At 39.8% G+C, this 23,476-nt stretch overlaps 1 protein-coding gene across 1 annotated transcript; it reads left to right on the plus strand.

Annotated features, from left to right (window-relative positions):
• The first annotated feature begins 2,479 nt into the window (after positions 1 to 2,479).
• Positions 2,480 to 17,786, plus strand: LOC103770866 (pseudopodium-enriched atypical kinase 1-like). Its single transcript, XM_008938146.1, has 3 exons — positions 2,480 to 2,499; positions 7,998 to 8,811; positions 16,629 to 17,786. Exons 1-3 carry the CDS (start codon positions 2,480 to 2,482, stop codon positions 17,784 to 17,786), a joined length of 1,992 nt encoding a protein of 663 aa, XP_008936394.1.
• The last annotated feature ends 5,690 nt before the right edge of the window (positions 17,787 to 23,476 follow it).

A 23,476-nucleotide genomic window follows, 5' to 3' on the forward strand; every position in this document is an offset into this window, starting at 1 on the left:
TATATATATATATATATGTAATTTCTGTATTTAGTAGGTAGCTACACTGCAGGTAGAACCTAGGGAGCAGCTCTAGCTACATCCAAACTATTTGTAGTGTGTTGAGTCCATGTTCCTAACCAGACTGATATATAAATGGATGAAGCCATTTAAAGTCTGAAATATCCCTTATTCCTCATGGTGCAATTGCTCTATTTTAGCCAGAGTGTTCACTGAGTCAAGGGATTACTCGCATTTCATACGCAAAGTAATGATATTGTGAATATTCTGTTTAAAGGTTTATTCGATTTAGCTGAATTTTCTTATGCAAGATATGAGGATGCTACACCTTGAGGACAACTGCTTCATCATAGAGTTAGATGTGCTTCTGTCCATAGACATGTCCTTCCCACAGCATCTCACAAACTGAGAGCAGTAAACTCAGGAAATGTAATAAAATACATTTTATTAGCAACAGGTTGCCCAGAGAAGTTGTGGAGTCTCCATATGTGGAGATACACAAAGCCTGCCTGGATATGGTCCTGGACAACCTGCTCCAGCTGACACCGTCTGAGCAAGGAAGGTTGGACTTGACCATCTCAGGAGGTGCCTTCCAACCTAAATGTTTCTGTGATTCTGAGATCACTTTCCATCCATTCTCAGCGTTGTCAGTGTTGTTCCTCTGTGTGAATGCTCCTAGGCAAAACTGTATAAAACTGAATGCTCTCTGTATTTTATTCTAAATTTTCTCCCTATCTTTGGGTCACTTTCAGATTTGCTGTCACCGAAGTAACTTTCAGGTATGAAAGAGTTAAATTAACTTTTTGGCTGGACTTGGTCTGGCTGGGCAAGCTTGCTGCTTGTTGTTAAAAGCAATGCTACCCTAAATGGCACTGAGTTCTTTGGCTGCCGTTCAAAGCTTTTTCTGGTTTATTCAAGCAGCCCCTCTTTCTAATACAGATGACAATCAAGGGATTACTAGTTAGGAATATAAAATAAATCCTACTTCTTTTCACATCTTACATCACTTAAGCAGAAAAATCATATATGTTGTAGAATTAACAAATACTGATGTGTGTGTAACTGAAAGGATAAGAGGATATGTAATCTAAGTTACATCACATTTGACTGTTGCTTCAGCTGCAATTTTACCTACAGTTACCTTTTTATAGCTACATACTGCAGTTGGTAGTTTGTAAAATATATCATGTAATCATCGTGACTTGCAGCAAATGCACAATATTCACTCTTTAAATACTCATCTAATACATATGCTATTTTTTAATTGGAAAACATTATATTATGTCCTTTGATGAATGTTATTGTCTTCAGTTGTGACAAGTCACATGAAATTTATGAATGGAAATAATGGCAAGCTTTGGTAAATTTTCATCTGCAGTCAGGTACTGTGCTCATATATTTGGGTTTGGTCTTCCCCTCTTCTCACAGGAGTTGTCCCTTCTACAGTCCTGCCCAGAAACACTGCAAGTGTGCCAGCAAGTATAGGTCAGGAACCAAACTGCAGATGCAAAATTTGAGAATAGCTCATGTGTAAAATATAGGCTGTATTTGTTAGTTCATCTAATATGTAAAAGCTAGGAATATTTAAAAAAAAAAAAAAAAAAAAAAGGCAAGCAAGCCGTACAAGATTCCTCTGGGAATCAGATACCACATAAAAGACTTGGGGCTTTCAGGAAACCTTAAGTCCCTCCATGATGATAGGCTAAAAGAACCCAGTATGTTCCTGGGTGTATCAAGAGGAGGAAGTTTCAATAGGAGTAGAGAGATCATGTGTATCTAATTTGTACCTCGCAACTGCCATGGCCACAGCCAAGCCCTGGTGACCACAGTTTAAGAAGAATGTTTTAAAAAAAATTGTACAGACTCTAAAGAAAAGCCTTGAAAATGCCTAGTATTATGACAGGCACTTCATAGTGACTAATTCAAGAAGCTGGATCTGTTCAGCTTATCAAAGAAACAGTCTGGCTTGAGGACTGTGCGGATGCTCGTGTGGTGAGGGATGCCTTTAGTATCAACAGTCAACAGATTAAGAATTAAGAAAAAAATGTGGCCGCCAGTTAAATCTAGGTGCAGAAACAAATGTTCAAATGTGTAAGGTAAGGCCTCTTTTTTTGAAGGTGTGCTCTTTTATTCTAACAGAAGTTAATTCAGGTAAGCCTGTAGCTTACAATAAGGAAGACAATAGACTAGATGATTAAAATCCTTTCCTTTACAAATCTTTAAATTCTTCTATCTCTGTCTGAATTTGTTGGGGAAATTTAATTGATTGAATTTGCATTGCTCTGAGAAGATTAAGATATTTTCAATATGCTCAGGATATTATTTCTGTAATTTTTTTAAAAAAAAAAAAAAACAGGTTCTTTTATTCTCAGCTATTTTTCTCCTTACACCCAAAGAGAAGATAAAAAAAATGGAAGCTAAGTTTCTAGGTTTTATGATTGCTTACACTGGAAAAAAATCCCAAATCACAGCATCGGCCATGGAGTATTGCCTCAGTCGGTAAGTTGGACCTGGGCAGTGTGCTTTAGCCAGGCTATATATAACATAGTGAAATCACTGTTGATTAAAACGGACAGTTCAGTGACAGGCAGTGATTATAGTATCAGTCTGGTGCATTTTGTATAATATATAATTAGCACAGGTAGTATTTTTAGTGTGTTATAATGGAGAATGGGCAGCAAGCAAAACTTGATGAGTCACCAAGGCAGAGAAGTTGCTTCGTCTGAAATTTTTATTTTAGTACCTGCAGCCCATCTTACTATAGCTCTGTGCAGTCTCAAACTATTGGTGAGAAACTGGAGGTGCTCCATGAGTGTCACTTAACGAATGTTAGCCTTCCTTTCTGCTATATAGATTATCATTCTGGTAAGATTTTTATCTATTCAATTAACAATAAATGTGTAAATAACAGAGTGTAACGCAGGATTAGCCATCAGGTTTGTGTAAGTCTGTGTACTGAGCAATTTCATGGAATAGTGATGTTCATGTACTGCATCAGTTGGAACCTGGGCTGTGAAGCATGCTGGTTGCTCTTGCAGTTGCTGTAAGACTCTTTTTACACATTCGTGGGGTTTTTGTTTTTTTATTTTTTCCAGTCAGGGTAGGAGTTTATCAAGGAGTGATGTAGTTTGTACTGGTATTAAAGATCAGTATAATTGATCTGCTACTTTTACAGAGAAATCTATTCGAGGCTCTGTGTTGTAATAAAAATGCAGATTGCAAAGAATGATCAATATCCAAGTACAAGGGGAGGGGGTAGCAGTGGAAGCCAAGTAGTAGGTCAAGGGTAGAGAAGGGGAATCTGGACAGCAGAAGGTGGCCAACCTGTAGATTTTACTTAGTGAATGCTTTCATCAGCCTTGATAACTGGACTTCGTAACATGAAATGGGGATGTACTGCCATGAGAATTACTGGGACATCTAACTCCATTCCTGGTGGTAGGGACAAACAGGTCAGCAGAGGCTCCCAAAGCCAACGCTGTTGGACTGCTCCAAGATCCAGCGGGATGAGCAGCCCAGCCCTATCCTTCAGTGGGCTTCCTGCAGACACGTAGGATCCACTCAGAATTCCTTGATGGTCTCTACTCTAAAGAGTCCACAGTTTTTAGTTCTGTTGGGATTTTGATAGATGTGATCTTAGAAGATTAGTTACTCTCGTTTTGCATGCATGATTACTAATTTTTGCTGTTCTTGGCAATGCAAAACACAAATTTTTGTCAAACTGATGTGGTAAGTTGGAGAATGGCAGAGGTGAGAGTCATTTTGGCTGTTTCAGCCCTCCAGGTCCTCTTCTTTCATTTAAACCCCTGCACTAGGGGATTAGGGATTAAGTCACTAAAATGGTGACTAAATGGTCACTACAACTGAGAACAGAGTTAATGCTCATGGCAACAGTGTAGTTTCTACTGTGAATACTAGATTATTGTTTTCAACTCTCTTTTCTAATTCACATCATCCCACAAAGGGTCGTTATCCTTGGATGAGAGATGGTAATGGCATATAATCAGGAAAAGGCTTTCAAGAATAAAGGAGAATGTAGCATAGATTACCATGTCAACAGCAACATGAGTTTGAAGAAAGTCCAGAAGCAGCCTGCTGCCACGGGCGTATTGGACTAACATGTTACGTACTGTGGAGCAATAAACATCTCTTGAATAGTTCTGTCCAAGGAAGGATGGAAGCATGCAGCATGTCACCCACTTGACTTGCCTAATTCACCACTGGTTGTTTCCCCAGTTAAAGAAGCATTTTCCTTCACAGTTCCGAAATTTCTTGTCAATGTATACTGCTAATCTGATCTAAGCCAAAAAGAAAGATACATGGACTAAGATATCTAAACAAAAATTATGCATGTCATTACTCTAAGAAAAGCATGCTTAGGGAATATAAATTTGAATTAAACTTGAACTCAGTGTCAGATGTGATAGTTTCATGAGCTCACATAAATAAATTCCAATGCAAAGTCTGATGATAAATCAGTTATCTGGAAAATGAAAATTAAATGCTCCTTTTTTAGGGCTGATTTGGAGTTTCAGGCCTCTGCATAGTGTCTGGAGACTTAAGTATTAATATGTAAATAGTGTAGTGAGATTCTATAATGGAAGATGTTATTGAACTGCAGAATTACATAAAGCTCTCTAGAAAGCTGCTGTCTCTAAAGTGTTAATTTTTTTCTGGCTTTGAACAATCTGTAAGCCACTTCAAAGATCTCTGTAAGAGCTAGCCTAGTATTATGCCTGTTTGTCCTTTTCATTTGCTTCCCAAGAACATAGCTCAGGCTGAACCTCATAATGTTGGAGAGTCTGAGCAGTCGGTAAGGAAACGACGAGTTTTTAAGCGTGCAAGGGGAGAAGAAGATGATAGGCTAGAAAAAGAAGCAAATGCTCTGCCAGTACTTGTGTGGAAAAGGACACTCTTGTGCTTTTGACAGGGACAAAACTTAACCTTTTTCTTGCTAAACAATGAATTTTAAAAAATGTGGGACATGCAGTATCACACCATGCTTGGGGAAAGGTGAGCTGGAAAGACTGGCCCAATAAGCATGAAAGAAACATACAGCATTAAGAACTCTGCATAAAAACATTCCAGATATAAAGCTTTGCAAACACATAATACAGATAGTTAGATTTCAATATGGAAAATTTGTTCTTGTGGGAAGAAACTACAGTGTAACACGAAATGTTTGAAAAACTCATTTTCCTCAGATGAGCATACTTGAAAAAGAAACTACATAATGACTTGTACATGCAGTTCTCTGGATCCTGCCACCCGCACCAGACATCTGCAAAGACAACTTCTGGTTATGAAAACCTTCTTCCATTATGTTTTGATATCACAGTTCCAGTATCTATGCAAAAGCAACAGCTAGATTCTTCTGTATGAATGGCTTTTGGAGGACAGGGCCATTAAAGTAGATGGAAAATAAGAGAACCAAGAAATGTTGTTATGAATCTTACCTTTCTTGAAGAGGGCTTATGCTCCTACTACTGGAGATACATGTCTTGCTCTAATTTGTTTTCTTGTTCTTTCCCTCTAGCATCTGTGAAGTCCTTGGATTAGAAAGTCGCACAGGCACCTCATGTTGGGAAACTGCCTGCTGAAATAGTAGCTTTTCTCAAACCCCAGCAGTTAGGCACTTTTAGCATACTGGGGAAGAGGGTAAGAATGAGAAAACAGGCAAGTGATCTTTAACGCAGAATGTTGCCAGGGGGAGAAGGACATAGGTCACAGATTTTGTAACAGTAAGCAATTGTGGAAGAGGACACGTGTGGATGAGTAAGAAAATTAGATACAAAGTAGAAATGAACTTGTCTCGGGATCACACAAAAGACTGGCATCTGGATGTGTGTTTGGTATGCAGACATCAATTCCACTTTTGACTCTAAATCGTGCCACTCTTTGTGGTTGCAAAAGGTACCTGGTATTGTTCCTGAACTGTTCCACTGTCGTACGCTGCAGCATATCAAATGATGGGAGGAAGAGCTGCTATTGCAGAGTATGCTCACTGCAATACTGAGATCAGAAAGGAGCAGCAGAGGGTCCCCTGCACGTTAAATTTTTTTCACCTTGACAATGACTTCAGAGATATACATGGATTCTGCAATGTTTCTAGCCTTTGAATATTTTTGTTTTGTGGTTGCTAAAACATGATGACGCAGGGGACTAGTCCATAGCAGTCTTCCCTGATAACCGTGCATGTGCAAAGCTAACAATTTCCTGCCCAAAGTGGAGTTTTTTAAACACTGGAATATCCAGGCTTATCGCAAAATCTATAAGGCTCCTCTGAGGGTTTCTTGATATTGAGATATAACTTTCACTTCTGATGTGGTCTCCTTGGAATGATTGAAAAGAGAATGATTGTTAAGAATTCAAGAGCTAAGGCTGTTCTGTTTGTGGATACATATACAGTCCTCTCTGATCATCTGAAATGAGGACGTCCTTTTCAGCGTTCCAGGTTTTTATGCATCCTGGCCAAGAGGATCTTAGGTTCTGTAGCATTTGTAAAAAAACTGTAATAACATATCTTAAAGTGTAAAGGACACTATCTTTTTTCTTTTCATAGGCTGTGAAGTCAAAATGTGTTATTAATTACGGAACAAAGTCACGTAATTCAAATCCGAATCTAAGAATTCCTCTCTAGTTTGGTTCAGTGTTCCCACTGAGTCCTCTCTTTATAAGGATTCAGACCATGTTATTAATAGTCAGAGAATCTGCAGCATCTTCCTACTTGCCGCTCCCTTATTAGAAAAGATGCTTAGCTGAATCTATATAGAGCATCCTTTTCACTTCTGCGGCATTGCAACTGTAAGAATTGGCTTCATACCTTATGCCATAGTCAATGAACCTCACAGGAGTAGTACAAAACATATAAAATAATTTCTCTGAAAATAGCAGTTGGTTATTAAGAGTGGAAAAATCTTATTTTGATATGAGTAACAATGCTTTAATTGTCCCAGAGCAGCAAGCTGGTCATTTGTATTGTCTGCTTATTGTTTTTTATTCTCTCTTATATTATCATCTTTCATTTATTCTTAATTTCCAAGAGCTCTGGCAGTTACAAAACATAATTATCCTCTCTAAAAGCCATCCAAAATACGTGAGAGGAAGTTTATCTTCCCTAGAAGCACACAAATGTTTGAACCCAGTCTGCCAGTGGAAATCCTGTGCTTTTGTGTATGTAACCTGCCGTGTGGAATCTCTTGACTGAATCTAAATCAGGTTATCTATGAACATAATATTGCAAACAAAAGTAACCGTGGCAAGTGAGTCAGGGAAATGTTATAGAGAAAGTTGGAGGGGGCTGAGTTTTAAATAATAAATTGAAAAAATATTTCTGTTTTTGTAATCTCAAAGTATGATTGTAGTCCTCTTGGAAGCAGTGGCAACACACTTGTTAACTTGGGTGAAAGTAGGTTTAATTTCCTTGCTTCCACTTTGTGAATCTACTAAGGCAATCCTGACTTTTCGAGGTGTCCACCAAAGTATCTAAATTATGTTATTTGTGTCTAATGTTTTCTTCTTTCCATTCCGAATAATGCTCTCAGCCTCTTTAGCACATTTCAAATCCAAGTGATCACAGGAGCTCTGCAGACTACTATGTGGATATATAAAAAGACATCACCTCATGTACCAGAGAAATACACCTCTCAAAGAAACTGCACAAAGCTCCTTAGTGGCATCCACCCACAGTTCAGGCACATTCAAATAGGAAGTGAGGAATAATATTATGGTCAGTTGACGGCAGAAGGAATTACAAGGGTAGTGTACATGTGATGTAAAATGCCAGCATTGCTAGCACCAAAACTGATTTTAATATGTAGGCCAAGGTCAAACAAAGGCTGGCTCTATAGGACGTATATACATGATGCTGTTTTGGCCATCTGGCTTTCTAATTAGTTCATCTTTTCAGATTTATTTATCAGATATTTAGGTTTTCTTAAAATATTGGCAGGGCCCTTAGGCAGCTTTTTGATTTTTTGCCTTAAACTCCTTTGCAGAGTGCAGATACGAGCAGCAGACTCAAAGTACTTAAATCTTCTACTACTGTTATCTTATCACGCAGGACAGTCCAGAGCAGCCATGATACCTCCGAAACAGCCAAGGCAACCGAAGGGAGCTTTGGATGATGCCATTGCCTTTGGAGGACTAGTAGACCAGGAGACAATGAACAACTTGCAGCCAACACCACCTCCACTGCCAAAGAAAACAATTTTGAGAGCTAACACAGAGCCAACTCCCAGAGACCTCCAGAAGCAGGCTCTGGAGAACAGCCTGTGCATTGTGGCCAACCCCACCTATGACATTGACACCAACTGGGAAGCAAGCAGCGCCTGCTCTTCAGTCAGCCTGGAGCTCAAGGTCCTAGACAACGAGTCAGGAGATTCCTTGGACAGGCCTACAGAAAAACTAAGGGCAAGCACCTCAGCAACTAACAGTGTTTCCAGCCTAACCACTATCAGTATTAAGGAGCGGTGTTCCAATAGCATGGAGTCTCTGCCAGGGAGACGCATCTCGCAGACTAAGCAGGGCAAAGGTGTCCAGAAGCCACAAAGGCAAGCACTTTACCGAGGAATTGAAAACCGAGAGGAGGTGGTAGGTAAAATCCGAAGCCTGCACGCTGATTCGCTGAAGAAGCTGGCACTTAAATGTGAAGACTTGTTCATGGCCGGGCAAAAAGACCAGCTGCGATTTGGGGTGGACAGCTGGTCAGACTTCAGGCTCACCAGTGACAAGCCGTGCTGTGAGGCAGGCGATGCGGTTTACTACCCAGCTTCTTATGCAAAAGATCCTCTCAACAATTACGCTGTCAAGGTAAGAGGGGCTTGAGAAATGGTGACTGTAGAGCTCAGTGACAAAATGTCACAACAATAGCCCTAATCTGCAACACACCCAGCAGTGACAGGTCCTACAAACATAAGTGCGAGCTGCTTGCAGCCACGCTGTGTGACAAGTAGGATTCCCAAAAGCCAGGGTCTTCCTTTTATCAGGAACCACATGTGGCATTGGGATCTGCTGTTTAAGTGTCATGTGCTTTTATTGTAGCTCCAAAATTATCAAACCAAAATCAACACAACTCAGTCTTTACCATAGTCATTGTTTAATGAAATGTTGTAGAAAAAGCTCTACTATTTTAAAGTGTCGGTAGTTTTTTTGAAACTGTAATAACAAAATCCTGTGGTTCATCTGCATGCAGGTGATACTAAATCATCACTCTTAGTTAGGAGAGATTTCAAAGTTTTACATGTTCAGGGCCATGTAATTTTAATGTAAATTGTAGGCTCATATGTCTTTATGTTCACATACAAGGTCTTCTGTTTTCACCAATGTTCATTACTAGCTGTTCAAGAGCACTGTCTTGCCATCAGTCTTACCTTACAAGGAATACTGAAAAAAAAGTGGAACTTGTCAGCATTACTTTTGTGGCCTTTTACAAAACAAACGATTTGTGTCTAGTTTATTCTCCAGCTAACACATAAAAAAATCTTTTAGAATAAGATTTACTAGATATACTGCTAATATATTAATGAGTAATTGGCAGCTGTCTCTCACTAGATGTTGTTACTTACTGGACTTTTATACAGGTAATTCTTTCTGAGTGCTCTATCCGTACAGTTCCCAATGCTTATCTGGTGGGATGATAGTGAGAAAGACAGCTGAGGCTCATAGCTCTGTCAGGCTTCCTGTGTGACCTTGAGCAAATCACTGAACTTCTGATTCCTTCTTGTTGAAACTGAGATAAAACTTTTATTACCCAGCACATGTGTGTGAGGCCTATTTGAGTATTCCATATAGAGCATGTTGCCTTTCTCAGAAGGGTGGGGCTTTATGGCAATAAAATGTTGTTACCACTCCTGCACAATTGTTTACAAGAAATAGATAAATAAAAGAAAAGGTAAGACTGGGGCAATTGATAAGTTCTTCTGAAACTTGAAAACGCCTCTTTTTAAGGCAGATTTATGGGCATGACCATTTCTATTTCTTGAGTTATCAGAGACCCCTTTTTGAAAAGATGTGAAATGAAATATGGATGTCTTGCGGATGCCACATCCAGTAGTACAAACAGCTGAGAGTCAGACCATGAATATACCTGGCAATCTGCTCTGGGTGCAGAATCAACAACCCGGCACTACTCATTTTGGGGTTTTTTGATTGCAATACATTGCAATAGAATGATGAAAAATTGGTTGCTCCTAGGACCTAGAACACTAATGTGATTCCTCTTTGCGCAATATGGATGTGCCCTTAATTATTCTCTGACAGGCAAGACCTATGTAGTTGTTTTCTTATCTACTGTCCCCCTAAATACATTCTCTTGTAGAAAGCCAGTGAGAAAAGTTGTACAGTCAGATATGTACTTTTTTCTTTCATAATTCAGATGTCTTAAAAATAGTTCTCAGAGTAATAAAATGTATTGCAGCCTAATAGGTGTGTTGGTCTTGAGAGTCAGTGAGATATCCACAAAATATTCCTTTATCTGGAGGTCACCATGAGCTGTTGTGCTGTTACCATGAGAGGAAAAGTTAGTTACTCTTGAAAATGCCCTCCCTAGCACCTTGTGGTATGGGAATATACTCTGGCTACAGGTGTTCTCTGATTTCTTCATAAGCCAAGCAGGACCAGGATATGGGCCTGCTGCCATCTTTTAATTTTCTCTTTGACATATCTTATGTATTATATGTTCAGCCAAGTTGGGTTCTCTTCATTTGTTTCTTTTGTGCATATTTTTATTACTGCATTCTCTACGCTAATACCTTGACTTATACAGCATTGTTTAAACTTTGCCTTAACATTTATCCCAAGTTGATCTTTGACTTATAAGTCATCCGTCCAGCATCGGATTTGTACAAAATCTCGTAACACCAGATTACTATCGCATTACAAAGAGATGAATGTACCAGTGCACCTTTGCACTCTGGTGGTAGCCCCAGCAAAAGATGGTCTGATAAATTTGGTGGAGAATGAGCACAGCTTGTTCTGGTGGTGTGGATATTAGAGGAAACATAGTTTATAGAGTTGTGTTGTTTCAAAGCATTATATTATGTTTTTTGCTTCACTCTCACCTAATCTGCTAGTAAATATCCTCTGCAAAAAAAGCTGCAGAAAGCCATGTGGAAATTATTTGGACTGAAACTATACATACATACATATATCTATATATAAAAAACAACAGTAAATAAGTCATGATCAGAAAACTACTTTTCCAAATGGGAAAACATAGAAGTTCCATTAGAAGAAAGGTTTCCATAAAATTCTCATCCGTGAGGTATCTTTCCTTCACTAAGTGCAGTACAGCCTTCTAAGCAGCTTGTAGATCTGGGACAAAATGGATAAACACATCTCTGAAACCACAGTCTTATTAGTAATTCCAAATATGTAGTGGAAAGGTTACACTACAGTAAAAGCAGCAGAGAGCACCAGCCTTTTGTATAAAGTGGATTAGACCAGCTCAGTTCTTAGGATCCCTACACAGACTGAATAAGGCAGTGGTACAATGGGGTGGTTCTTTTTAATAAAAAAAAAAAAGTTTACTCAGAATGAATAGTACTTATACAAGACAGTTACTGTGTGGCAGTGACCTAAATTACTTCCACTTTCAGTATTAAACTCTCAAGGAAATTACAGTATCATGAGACTGACACAGAAATTGTGATTCAGAGTCCACATGGAACAATACAGACATAAAAATACAGTAGGGTTGTGGCCTGCAGCATGTGTGTTTTGGCCACGGGCGCATGTTGCACTGCAGTTCAGGTAGCATAACAAGAATTGCAAAGATAACAGACAGCTCAAAAGAAGCAGTTAAAATTTATTGCTTTGATTGTTACAGGGCAGCACAAGTTCTTCTAGCAGTAAAATCTTTGGATTTCTGCTAAGGTTCGTGTCCCAGGTGTAAAATAGACCTATTTGGAAGCAAATAGTAGTGGTCTGACTTTGGCTGACGGTTTGCTATCTGCAGCTGACAAAAATTTTCTAGTTCTGCTTAGTTTGTCACAGTGTGCTAAGATGGGGTTGGGGTTTTTTTTAGTGATTTAGTTTCATAGTGGATCTTCTTGGCAGAAATGTTATTAAAGGTCATCCCAGAACTTCATGCTTTGGATCAAAACAAACCTATGTGTGCTCAACTTTTAGCCCATTACAAGTTCAGTCAGGGCTGCATAGAATTCTGTATTTTGGCACATCGTTAAAAAGTCAGAGCTCTATTCCAAGGCCAGATCAAGAAAATGAGGTCAATCAGAGATCAAACTGGCCTCCTTGGAAAATAAGGTTGTGCCAAGAACAAGCTATCAATTTGGGATTAGCAAGCTTTCATTCTACACAGAATTCCATTTGCAGTTGTCCCTCTGTGCAATACAACGAAGTAGCACAGATGGTGCAGTCTTTTGTGATCTTCTGTGTTTCTCATTTTCAGCACTTGTAAATTCATTTCCCACAATATTCATTGTACTTTAAGTTCACTGATGCCCTGTAAAATGCATAGGACGGAGTGGAAATGAGATTTCCTGCTGGTAAAGTGGAAGTCAGTTCATGGCACAGCAGGCTACTGGACTCGTAAAGGAAAAATGAAAGCTAACACAGAACAGTTTTTTGAAGCTCTGAAACATTAAAATCTGGCTGCTTAGGGTCAGGGACAGGGCAGGGGGAATTGAAATCATGGGATACAAAGAAACCTGTCCTGTCCCTATGAAGGTGATGGAAGCTTCCATTGTATGGATGCACTAAAGAGAAGATACAAGAAAGGTGCACTCCAGTGGAAAGGAAGATGGAAACTTTCCATTCCTTCCTACTCGTACCTCTCCTTTTTTCTCACTGCTTTCTTGCATCATTTGGAAGGGCTTTTTACCAACGTTGCTTCATCTTTTGAACAACTGGGTCTTTATCAGCCTTAGAAATAAGGCTTGCCAAGCCTTTATCAACACCGTTCTTTCAGTTATTATCACGTACCATATCTTCATAGCTCAGCTGATTATATTTAATTAAAGCAAGTAGTAAATGACTGATTGTCCCTACTTTCTATTGGTATTTTAGTAAAAGTATGTTCACCTTTTTCTTGTCCTGTGCCCAAAAATTGGAATTCAACTTCTTATATATGTAAAACGCAATGGTATTTCCATATTTTTTTAAAGCAGATGACTTCAACAAACAAAAGCTTTAAAAATCATGCAGAGAAAACTGGGCTGTGTATTTACTCACAGTTTTGACATAGCAGTAACTGTCACAAACAGAAAAGAAGATCTGTATCCACTCCTCTAGCAAATCTCACAGTCTAAAACTCTTCCTAACGAGGCCATCAAATTTCACAATTTGTTCCCGAAATCTTTTCAAATGTAGATAATTTAGTTGTATAACTTACTATAACTCAAGCCACTTTGAAAATTTTAAATCCTGGTCATTCAGGTGATAGTTTTAGGGGACAGTGGAACTATTCCAATAAAAAATGCCAGGGTGAGCATTATTGCCATTCATAGTATTAAGCACTACCATTTGCTACTCTGTTGCAAAATGGTAATAGAAAATGGAGCTGGACCTCAGAAAATAGTAAAATAGTACAAGAAGTTTGTCCCTAAATAAAACAAAAGAAAGTTGTGTAAACTGTCTTTGGACAGATCAATAAGAAAACTTAGTTTGTCTCCACCGCTTTCAATACATTTTTCCCCATTCTATCAAGATACTGGTAAATTAGAATCTGAGAAGTAAAAGACTCCAAAACCCATAACTATTGGGCATTTGTGGAATTAGAGGGTTTCTCTTTATTAGTTGTCTTTAGCAGCAGAATAACAAGGGGAAAACTTTTCATGAACATAGTCATTTTAGTATTGTTTTTAATCATAACACTATTTAGTCTTCAATTTCTGTTTTGTAGATGTAAAGAGAGAAGTCTGACACAAAAGGTTGTATTTAAGAACTGACATTGGGGAAAGTTTGGCTCTGCTGTGGATTCAGATTTCAGAGTGGACACTGCTCTGAAGATTTTAATGACTCACAGTAATAATGGAGTTAACAGTGTGACTTGTTCAACCTGGGAAGTGTTGCAAGGATCATTATATATAAAGCTCTGTTCTGCTTGATGCTGGAGAGGTCTTAACTGGAGTAACTGTATTCATTATAGGGTTGTATCAGAAAGGTGTAATGAATGGGAAGAATCCCAAACAAGAGCAACAAGAATCAGAAAGCCAGGAATAAAGACAGAAGGAATGAGGCCTGGATATTTTTTAAAAGAAAACAATTAAGAGCAGAAAAGTTACATTTTCCCAAGAGTCAAAGGTATAATGTTAAAGAATCAGTATTTTTTTTAACACCAGCTAGAAGAAGGGCTATCAGTTTAATCTGAAGTAAAATAGAATTGAATAGCAAGAAGGAGAAAGGAGAAGATGAAGGGGGACAGCTCTCTTTTGGGGTACAGATAAGATTTGCCTCGCAGGCCAATGCTGCTGGCTCAGAGAAAAAGGGGGTGGGTGCAAAGGCAGCAGACTCTGCCCTAACAGCTCAATGCCTTCTGGTGGAGCTGTGCATGGCCAGCCATTTCTAAATTGGAAGGAAGCATTGCCACATCCGCAGAGGCCTATGAAGGTGTCCTTCTGTACTATCACAAGTCTAGGATTGGCAGCATTCTCTAAAACGAGTGAGCCAAGGCTGATTTTGAGAGGTGCAACGCCTATCTCCTATTATTTTAACTGAAATTCCAGTAATAAATTGGAGAGCTCTTTTCTGAACTAAGTAGGAAAAAGAGGCTGTCTAGAACTAAAATTAGAAACTAGGACTAAGTCTCAATTCCTTCGCTTTTCTTTTTTTGTGGTCATGGAGAAATCCTTTTCATAAACTAAAAAAAGGTATTCACCAAACTGAAAAATATTGGGGGGGTGGCACACCACACCTTCCATTGATAACTCCCTTCACCCTCTAGCAGTATAAAATACATCTGAAATTTTAAAGTGGTAAGAGTCACTATACAAAGGCATAACTATAAACATTTCCAGAAAATTGTCTTTCCTCTCTTAGAAAATGTATTTTTCAAATTGATTTGCTTGTAAATGGCAGTTATAAACAGGCAGTTTAAGCTATAGTGTACATAGTACGCAGGGAAATTTAAATGCCTCTGATATATGGAAATATGCACAGTATCAAAGACAGGAGGACAATAAAAATACTGTTACTAGTTGTGTCTTCTTTCATATGATTATCTGTACAATGTACTTTTCTGATCAACAAGCATAGAAGACTAAATCTCCCATGGAACTATTTGTTTCTTAACCACGTAACAGATGGAAAACTATTTATTTAGTGAAAGGTAAATTTACAACTTACCTATGTAAGTTCCTGAGAGGAGGAAAAATGAGAAATGGGGAGAAAAGTCACCATATGCTTACATTTAGGGCTAGTATGAGATGTGGGCTTCTTGGTGGTTGTGACTGTGTTGAATTAATGCTGATTTTCACTAACCTTAGTTATCTGGCTTTCCTTGGCATTCAGAGGCAGGCTAAGGGAGGCTGTAACTTCATTTGAAGAGAGCTGTCTTCCTGTTTTCTCCTCCTCTGAGGTTTGCAGTCAGGACCTCTTGATGCATTATACCAATTGAACACTTAGGTTCTAAACTTATAACGATTCAAACATACACTTTTTTTTTTTTAAAACGCTTTGAACAATCTCACTGAAGTCAATAGAACTAAGGTTAATATGCAAAGGTCAACATGCCTGAATCTTTCCAGGGCTGTAATTTTAATCAGTAAATGCCTCAGAACAGAGGCCCTGCTAAGTTGTCCAGTGATTCTTGTAAGGAGGTTGGAGCTGCCAGTTGTTATGGCAGCGCACACACTAAGGATAATTATTACGGTGATAATGTATGTATCTACAAGGTATTTCTGGACAGAAATTAGATATAGCCATGTATGGCAAAATGAACCCATATACTTGAGGTCTTGACAAATGATTGAAAGCAATTAAGGAACCATCTTCTAATGAGCTTCCACCCCTCAGCTGAGCTACAGCAAGTAACTTGCGGACAGGCCCTGCCCCTCGCACGCACAGCCCTTGGCACAGAGGTGAAGAGTCAGCTCGCCCCAGCTGCAGCCAGCAGACCTCCCTTGCCTCTTAGAGCAGGCAAGGAGCATGCACTCGGTCACCTGCTGACGGGGAGCCCATTACGCCAGGCAGACTCAGTCCTGTGCAGTCATTTGATCAAACCCTCACACAGTCTATGCGTGTTTATTTGTATCGCCTGTCGCTGCAGATTATTTTTATCTTGTTCAAGCTTCACACAAAGCTAACAGAACAACATGAAATGAAATTAAATTATATGGATAAACAAGTACCTGTAGAGTTAGCTTCACTGCATTTACCATGTATCAGCTGCTATTCTAAAAGCTCCACCTGCCTGAACTCTGTTTTCCATTGAACTGCCCAGGGGCAGCTGCCTGCACTTAGTGGTCTGCAGTTCCTTACTAGCTGATGGAACCTGTTCATGGGCCTTAGTCTGCCAGCGTCAGTTCAGTAAAAATTTTTCAGTGCTTATGTTTAGGGCTAGACTGTGGATACCCGTGAAAAAAGTGTGTAATTTATTTTTTTTAAAAGTATATAGGATTTACAAATTTAAGCGTTACATTATGTTTGTTCTGTTTATTTCCTTCCTCCAGATTTGTAAGAGCAAAGCTAAGGAATCCCAGCAGTATTATCACAGCCTATCTATCCGGCAGAGTCTAGCCATCAACTTCAACATCCAACAGGACTGTGGCCACTTCCTTGCTGAAGTGCCAGTTCGTCTCCTTCCATGGGAGGATGCCGATGCACCAGAGGTGGAAGAAGAAGAGCGGGAAGAAGAGGAGAAAGAGCCTGAGCAGAAGAACACAGACACTCCTTCCAGTACAGAGGCTTCACAGAAAGACAGCTCAAGCAAACAGGGGACCATCAGCAAGCCACGCAGCCGTGTTGTGGTCATCACACGGGAGGTCCCATACTTAACAGTGGCTGACTTTGTGCGAGACTCTGCGCCTCGCCATGCAAAAAGCCCAGATTTATATGAGAGGCAGGTCTGTCTACTCCTGTTACAGCTGTGTTTGGGCCTGGAGCACCTGAAACCTTATCATATCACACACTGTGATCTCCGGTTAGAGAACCTGCTGCTGGTTCACTCCAGACCTGGAGGCAACCCTCTGAGCTCTGAGTCCATGGAGCCTAGTCCCAACACTGCTTGCCCAGCCAGATTAATAGTGAGCAATTTCTCCCAGGCCAAGCAGAAGAGTCATATGGTGGACCCTGAGGTCCTACGGGATCAGTCCCGCCTGGCTCCAGAAATCATCACTGCAACACAGTACAAAAAGTGTGATGAGTTCCAGACTGGCATTCTCATCTACGAAATGCTGCACTTACCCAATCCCTTTGATGAGAATCCAGAGCTGAAGGAGAAGGAGTATACACATGCTGATCTCCCCAAGATTCCTTGCCGTTCCCTCTACTCTCAAGGGCTTCAACAACTTGCCAGCTGCCTGCTGAATCCTAACCCTTCAGAGAGAATCCTGATATCAGAAGCCAAGGGGATCCTTCAGTGTTTGCTCTGGGGTCCACGTGAGGACTTGTTCCACGCTCTAAGTACCTCTTCCAACCCTGCGCGGAGAGATGCTGTACTTCAGAACTGGCTGGACATAAAAAGGACGCTGCTGATGATCAAGTTTGCAGAGAAGTCCTTGGACAGAGATTGTGGAATTATTCTGGAAGACTGGCTTTGTTGTCAATATCTGGCTTTTGCCACTATAGACTCACTTCATCGCATTGTGAGAATCATGCAGCAGCACTAGTTTGTAGAGTCTGTTGCTTTTCCTGAAGCACCCTCCACCTCCACCCCAGCCCTCACTCCTGCCTCCCCTAGGGCTCCCATTTTGTACAAGTGTTAAAAAATAGCCTAGATATCAAAGCCAGCACCTCTGAGCAAATAGGTTCTAACTGGAGAAGTTGCATCCTGTATCCAGTATGACACACTTTCCCTTTTTTGCCAGGCCTGTTAGGGATTGATTATACATACATGACTGCATTTGGATCAGACCATATGCAACGATCAATATCTGGCTGAAAAGGAGAGCAAAATTTGATACCACTATTTCTACCACTGCAGTAAACAAATTACCTTCCTCTTCTGGGTAGTTCCTGTCATTTCCTTATGTAGCATTGGTTAGTGAATAGCAGTGACCATATGCAGCGATGGGTTAGTTGTACATGTGAGATGAGTGATCCACCATCCCACAAGATGCTCACTTGCTTCCATTCAATATACCACACAAAATTTTCTCTCAGCATAGTACCCCACATGCAGGCTGGACTCATCTTTCCTTTGGTCTGTCCTCCAACCAGGTTCTCATCCTTCTCTTACACTTTGTCTTGGGTTTTTTTCCTCCCCAGATATGGTTGTCCTGCTGACTGCAGCAAGTGTCAGTGGGCAGTAAGCAGCTGTGTTCAGTCCTCTTCCCTCCTTCTCTGCCTCGCTGCCTACCCGTATCCTTGCTACCCACAGATCCGTGATTTCAACAATGCTGCCTTAAACAGACCTTAGCTTAAGACCTCTGCATTAAAAAGCAGAATATGCATACGTTGTCTTTCCCATTTCCTACATGACATTCACCAGTCCGGACTGTTGATATACTGGAGCTATAACCAGGTTTTTATACCAGAGCAACACGACACATGGTGGGCAATTGAAATTCCCCTTCCGTCGCAAAAGGCACTAAAGCCTGACTTGTAATGGATAGGACGTACATAACCTTCTCTGGCAATCACTGCTATGACTCGGGGATGAAAATAACAGCCACCTCTGCTGTTTTATTTTGGTCTGCTCTTGTCACTGGTGCCATATTGTGAAGCAGGACTGAAATTGGCTCTGCTGGCATGTTGGCAAGAGATAGAAGTGTTTAGAGCTTGTCTGTGTAACAGGCCACATGGAGACACTTTTACTGGAGACACAGCTCTCTGAAGGGTAAAAACAAGGGGGCAAAAGCACTGTTGTTTAATTATTGAGGGAGCTGTTAAGCTTGGCAGCCACAACTAGCAGTATCGTGATGCATTTTTCCCACAGTGGTGTTTGGCTGCCTATCTCTTGTCTGTTGTAACTAGTGTTTTCTAATGCTGCTGTAGACAACACACTAAAAATGGAATGTTGTCAGAATAGCTCAAAGAGCACAGCAGCCAGAAGTTTGGACCAGAGCAGGAATTAGTTGAGGATTAAAGAGACAGGATTTTTGCAAGTCAACCTGAAGGAGCTTTTCACTTTTCAAGGCCGCTGCTAACTTCCTTCCCTGCCCTACCAGCCATTTCCTCTGGACCTCTGCGGTTGTACAGACTGTATCTTTGCTCAGTATTGCTCGGCTCTGAAGTGCTTCCTGAATCACGCTGCAGCGATTGTTCTGGATGCAGGGGAAAGTGACACGGAATATTCTGACCCAGGCAATAGAAAGCAGGCAGCCCTAGTTACGAGCCTGTGCTTCTCTCTTATGGATCTATGTGCAATTCTTGTATGTGTTTTTTTAAAGCTGTACATTACAGTGTTCACTTTACACACCAGCCTTTACCTGATGCTAGATCTGCAGCCCCTTCCTTTACTTTCCTGGCACATAAATGCACAGATATCCATGTGTTCCTTTTATAGATTTATGTTTCATTTTAATTGTTGAAACTGTGAGGAATCAATTCACTTCAGCCTTGAAATCATAGCCACTTTATACAGCATATGCATGCCTGGACCAGATGCATGGAAACTGAACAAACAGTCCTGCAGGCTTAAAGTCAGCAAAACTAGCTCTGGATCCACACCATACATTTCGAGGGGTTGAAATGTCTGTATTGTTCTTCTCTGGGATCCAACAGAGCTAAGCCGAATAGTATGTGGAAGCCTACATCGATTGTGCCATAGCATAGACTGTCTTTTGACCTGTCTGTGACCTTTCTAAATTTTTTTTTGTTTTAAACTTCTGATTATTGTTCTTTTGTTTGATTCACCTGTATCAGTGAAGGATCAGGCAAGAATAAGGATAATATATTTTTTATGTGATTTTTTTTTTTCTTTCTCTTTTTTGGCAAAAAGGTTAGGATGGCGGCATTGATGCAGAAAAAAGAGGACAATGCATTAAAAGCCCAAGTGCAATGTATGTAGTTGAGGTACTTCCACTACATCAGGGAAGAAGGTTTCTACACTACTGCTGAGCAGCTCGTAGAAGAACTTGTACACACACGTTCAGTAAGCCCTGCTTTTTCTGGACGGAGGAGAGCAACACTCCCATAGCTTCAATACACCGAGCATGACAAGGCACTCGCATACTATCTACTAGCTATTAGTCACAATGTGTTGAGCTCCGAGTAGGGCTTCTTGTTCTCCGTGGTCTGGTTTTGTGTTCGTTTTGTAGCGCGTGTGTGCACGTAACTTCTCACCTAACTCGTAGGGGTCCTACAAGCAGTTCTTGGACCACTTGCCGTCGCAGTGGGCTCTTGCCTTGAAGCTGGTAGGTGTTCCCGTGTTTAAGGAGACGTGTTCTCTGTGTCCCTTTCACGTCAACACGCACATGCCAAGTTGAATGTTGAATGTTTTACAGCCATACGTATTTAATGCAGCTGGTCCGAAGCCTTTGTATCTCCAGCTAGCTGATTTCAGTTTGTATCTTTCGTGATGAACCAATACTTATTTTAGCTCTGCAGTATAATCAAGCATGGATAGATGTTCACTACCAATCTCTCTCGTGCAGCACTGGGTAAACTTTAGTAATTTGTAATGTTGTGGATTATTTTTTTTCTTTAAAAAAGAAAGAATGGTCAAAGTAGTCGAACATAATCTGACCTGAGCTATTCCTTGGGGAGCTTGAGGCTGACTCTGCAGATATGCCCATAACTGATGATTGTAACTGTGTTTGTGGTGGTTCTCCATCCTGGCAACAGATTGCACCACATAAATATACAAGAATGTACGCATTAAACTGATTGTAAACAAATCCTAAGAATGCTACAGCATAATTGCTAAGCAAAAGGAAAAAAACCCGCTCTGTTTGTAACTGGGATCCTGTGTATGACAGGAACAGAACTCCTACCTGTGCACATTATAACTTACTTGAAAATGTGCACAGATCTTGATTTATTTTTTTTTTAGCAATGTCGCACTTTCAGCTGAGCTCAAGAAATAGGAACAGCTGCCAATCTAAGATAACAGTATTGACTGTAAATATATATTTTTCTATTAATAAAAGCTGTCATTCAAATATTTTTAACATGAACTCTAAAGATTTTTCCAGTGGAAACTTAATTTCTGGAAAATCAAATGCTTGTTTGAAGAATTATGATGAGTGGTTTCTGATCCTATTACAGCCATTAAAACCCTCTCTAATGTTACAGAGAGAGCACAGTGATTGGATTCACAATGTTTAGTGCCTTGTCAAGAAAACTAAAATGTAGCTGGTCAGTTGGTGGAAATCTTTTATAGTAGCCCTAGAAATAATACTGCCCACACTAAGATGAAAAGACTGCAATATTAAATTCTGTACTTCATATGATACTGAGTTGATCTGTTCAACCAGACTTGTTTTTGGAGTTTCTGTGAACAAGTTCCTTTCAAGCAGCTTGTAGTACAGCATAAACCTGAAGTAACAAAATTGTGGGCTTTCAAATCTGGGACCCACACAGGAAGAACAGTGGATAACGAGTCAATTGGCCTAGACTGACCACAGCATCAAAGGAAGCCTATTGCTTTGACAATCTACTGCTTCTAGGAGATGAGGAATCCGACTAGTCTGGAAGAAGCGGTGAAGGTAAGATGCGCTACTCCTGCTCTAGGTAGTGGAAGTGCTGCACACTGTAGTCTGTGGTGTGAAATGCAAACCTTTGTTAAAGCAGGAGTTCAAAACAACTACTTCTGAGATATTACAAGAAATGGGTTTGGTTTTGTATTTCTTAAATGGGAGTTACTTATTCACTAATTATCTTTCAGACCTCAGTCTATCTGCATAACCAGGTGAATATAAAGAGAATCTACTAGTAAAAACTTGTCTACCAATTTTCAGGAATGAGGGAATTCAGACTTGTATTCTGGAACCTTTGGAATATCCAAATGTAGAAGCCTGGTCTCACTTCAATATTCAGACATGATGACATCAGTAAGTCAAGCTAGCATATCACATTGCTGGCCCACAGACAAGAATGCCATGTAGCACTTACAGAAATGTTCCACCTTAAATCTTTTATGCTCTGCGCATCCCAGCAGCACCCACAAGGTATGAATAGATCATCTTGATATTTTAATGCAGGGGAGTTCCCACATATTAGAGAGAAAAACATATTACTTTATAAATTGCATATGTGTTAGGGTTTCAGCTACTTGAAGAATTTATTCAGTAGCTTCACACTGTAGGTCCTTAACTTTAGCATGTAAAAATAGTATTTGCTGCGGAAATAAAATGTATGTTTCTCTTGAGATGCCCCACCTAAATTGTTTGTTTGTGATAGCAATTAAATTAATATGTAAACATAAATAGTCCTGATTTTATTTAAATCAGTTGTAACTTTTCCGAGGGATACAATGGAAACTGAATCAAACCTTTTAATGCATTTCCCCCTTCCCCTAAATAAGAATTAAGCTGTTTCTGTGTAGAAACAGTACATGACTCTTATTCCCTGCATGATTCGGCCATTTATTTTACTCTGATTTTGCAGAGGTTATCTTTGTTCTGCTAAAACTCCTGTAAAACCTAGAGCACAATCAGACCCTCTCAGTCCATGTAGAGAGAGAGGTGATGATGATGTAGTTATGCAGCAAGGTAACATCAAACCAAGTGCAGAATAGAACTTTAAATACGTCTATAGAAATAACACCCATGGAAATATTCTGTTTAAATAGTCATCTGGGTTCCAAACAATTCAGGGGAGGAATACACAGAAAACTTCTCAAAAGAGATAGTGGGGGGAAATTTCTTTAGGGCACCCTCAGCTCCAAAAGGAGGAGAAAGTCTTTCCCACTTCTGTGTTGCAGAGAACTTCTACTAGATGTTTATATGGATTTTATTATTCACCTGGAATGCAGCATTAGGAGGACGGTGACATTGAATAGGTCTAGAATGTAATTTAAATAATTTCCTGTAACTCTCCTTGCACTGGTGCTCCCCTCAGCATTTAGTTGGAAACCACAGAATGCTTTCTTTAGATACAGCAGAGCTGCCATTGAGAAATACTCAACTTACCTGTACATAAGTGTTTTACCACTCTACAGAATTTCAAAATTTTGTTTGTACTTCAGACTATGAAGATTTTTCTTTTCCATAAATCCACAGGGAAGATTTCAGGGATTTAGAAGAGGCTGGAACTTTTTTTATATGGAGGAAATATTTGTTCTCATATATACATACATACATATATATGTATGAGTGCGTGTGGTCATGTTTTAATATATATATGTATGTATATATTAATTTTTGTATCCCAGAAGTATTCTTTGCCCCTTTCTGCTTGAAAATATATATATTAT

The sequence above is a fragment of the Merops nubicus genome, unplaced genomic scaffold (genome assembly GCF_000691845.1).
Source record: "Merops nubicus isolate BGI_N331 unplaced genomic scaffold, ASM69184v1 Scaffold52033, whole genome shotgun sequence".
Classification (NCBI taxonomy): Eukaryota; Metazoa; Chordata; class Aves; order Coraciiformes; family Meropidae; genus Merops; species Merops nubicus.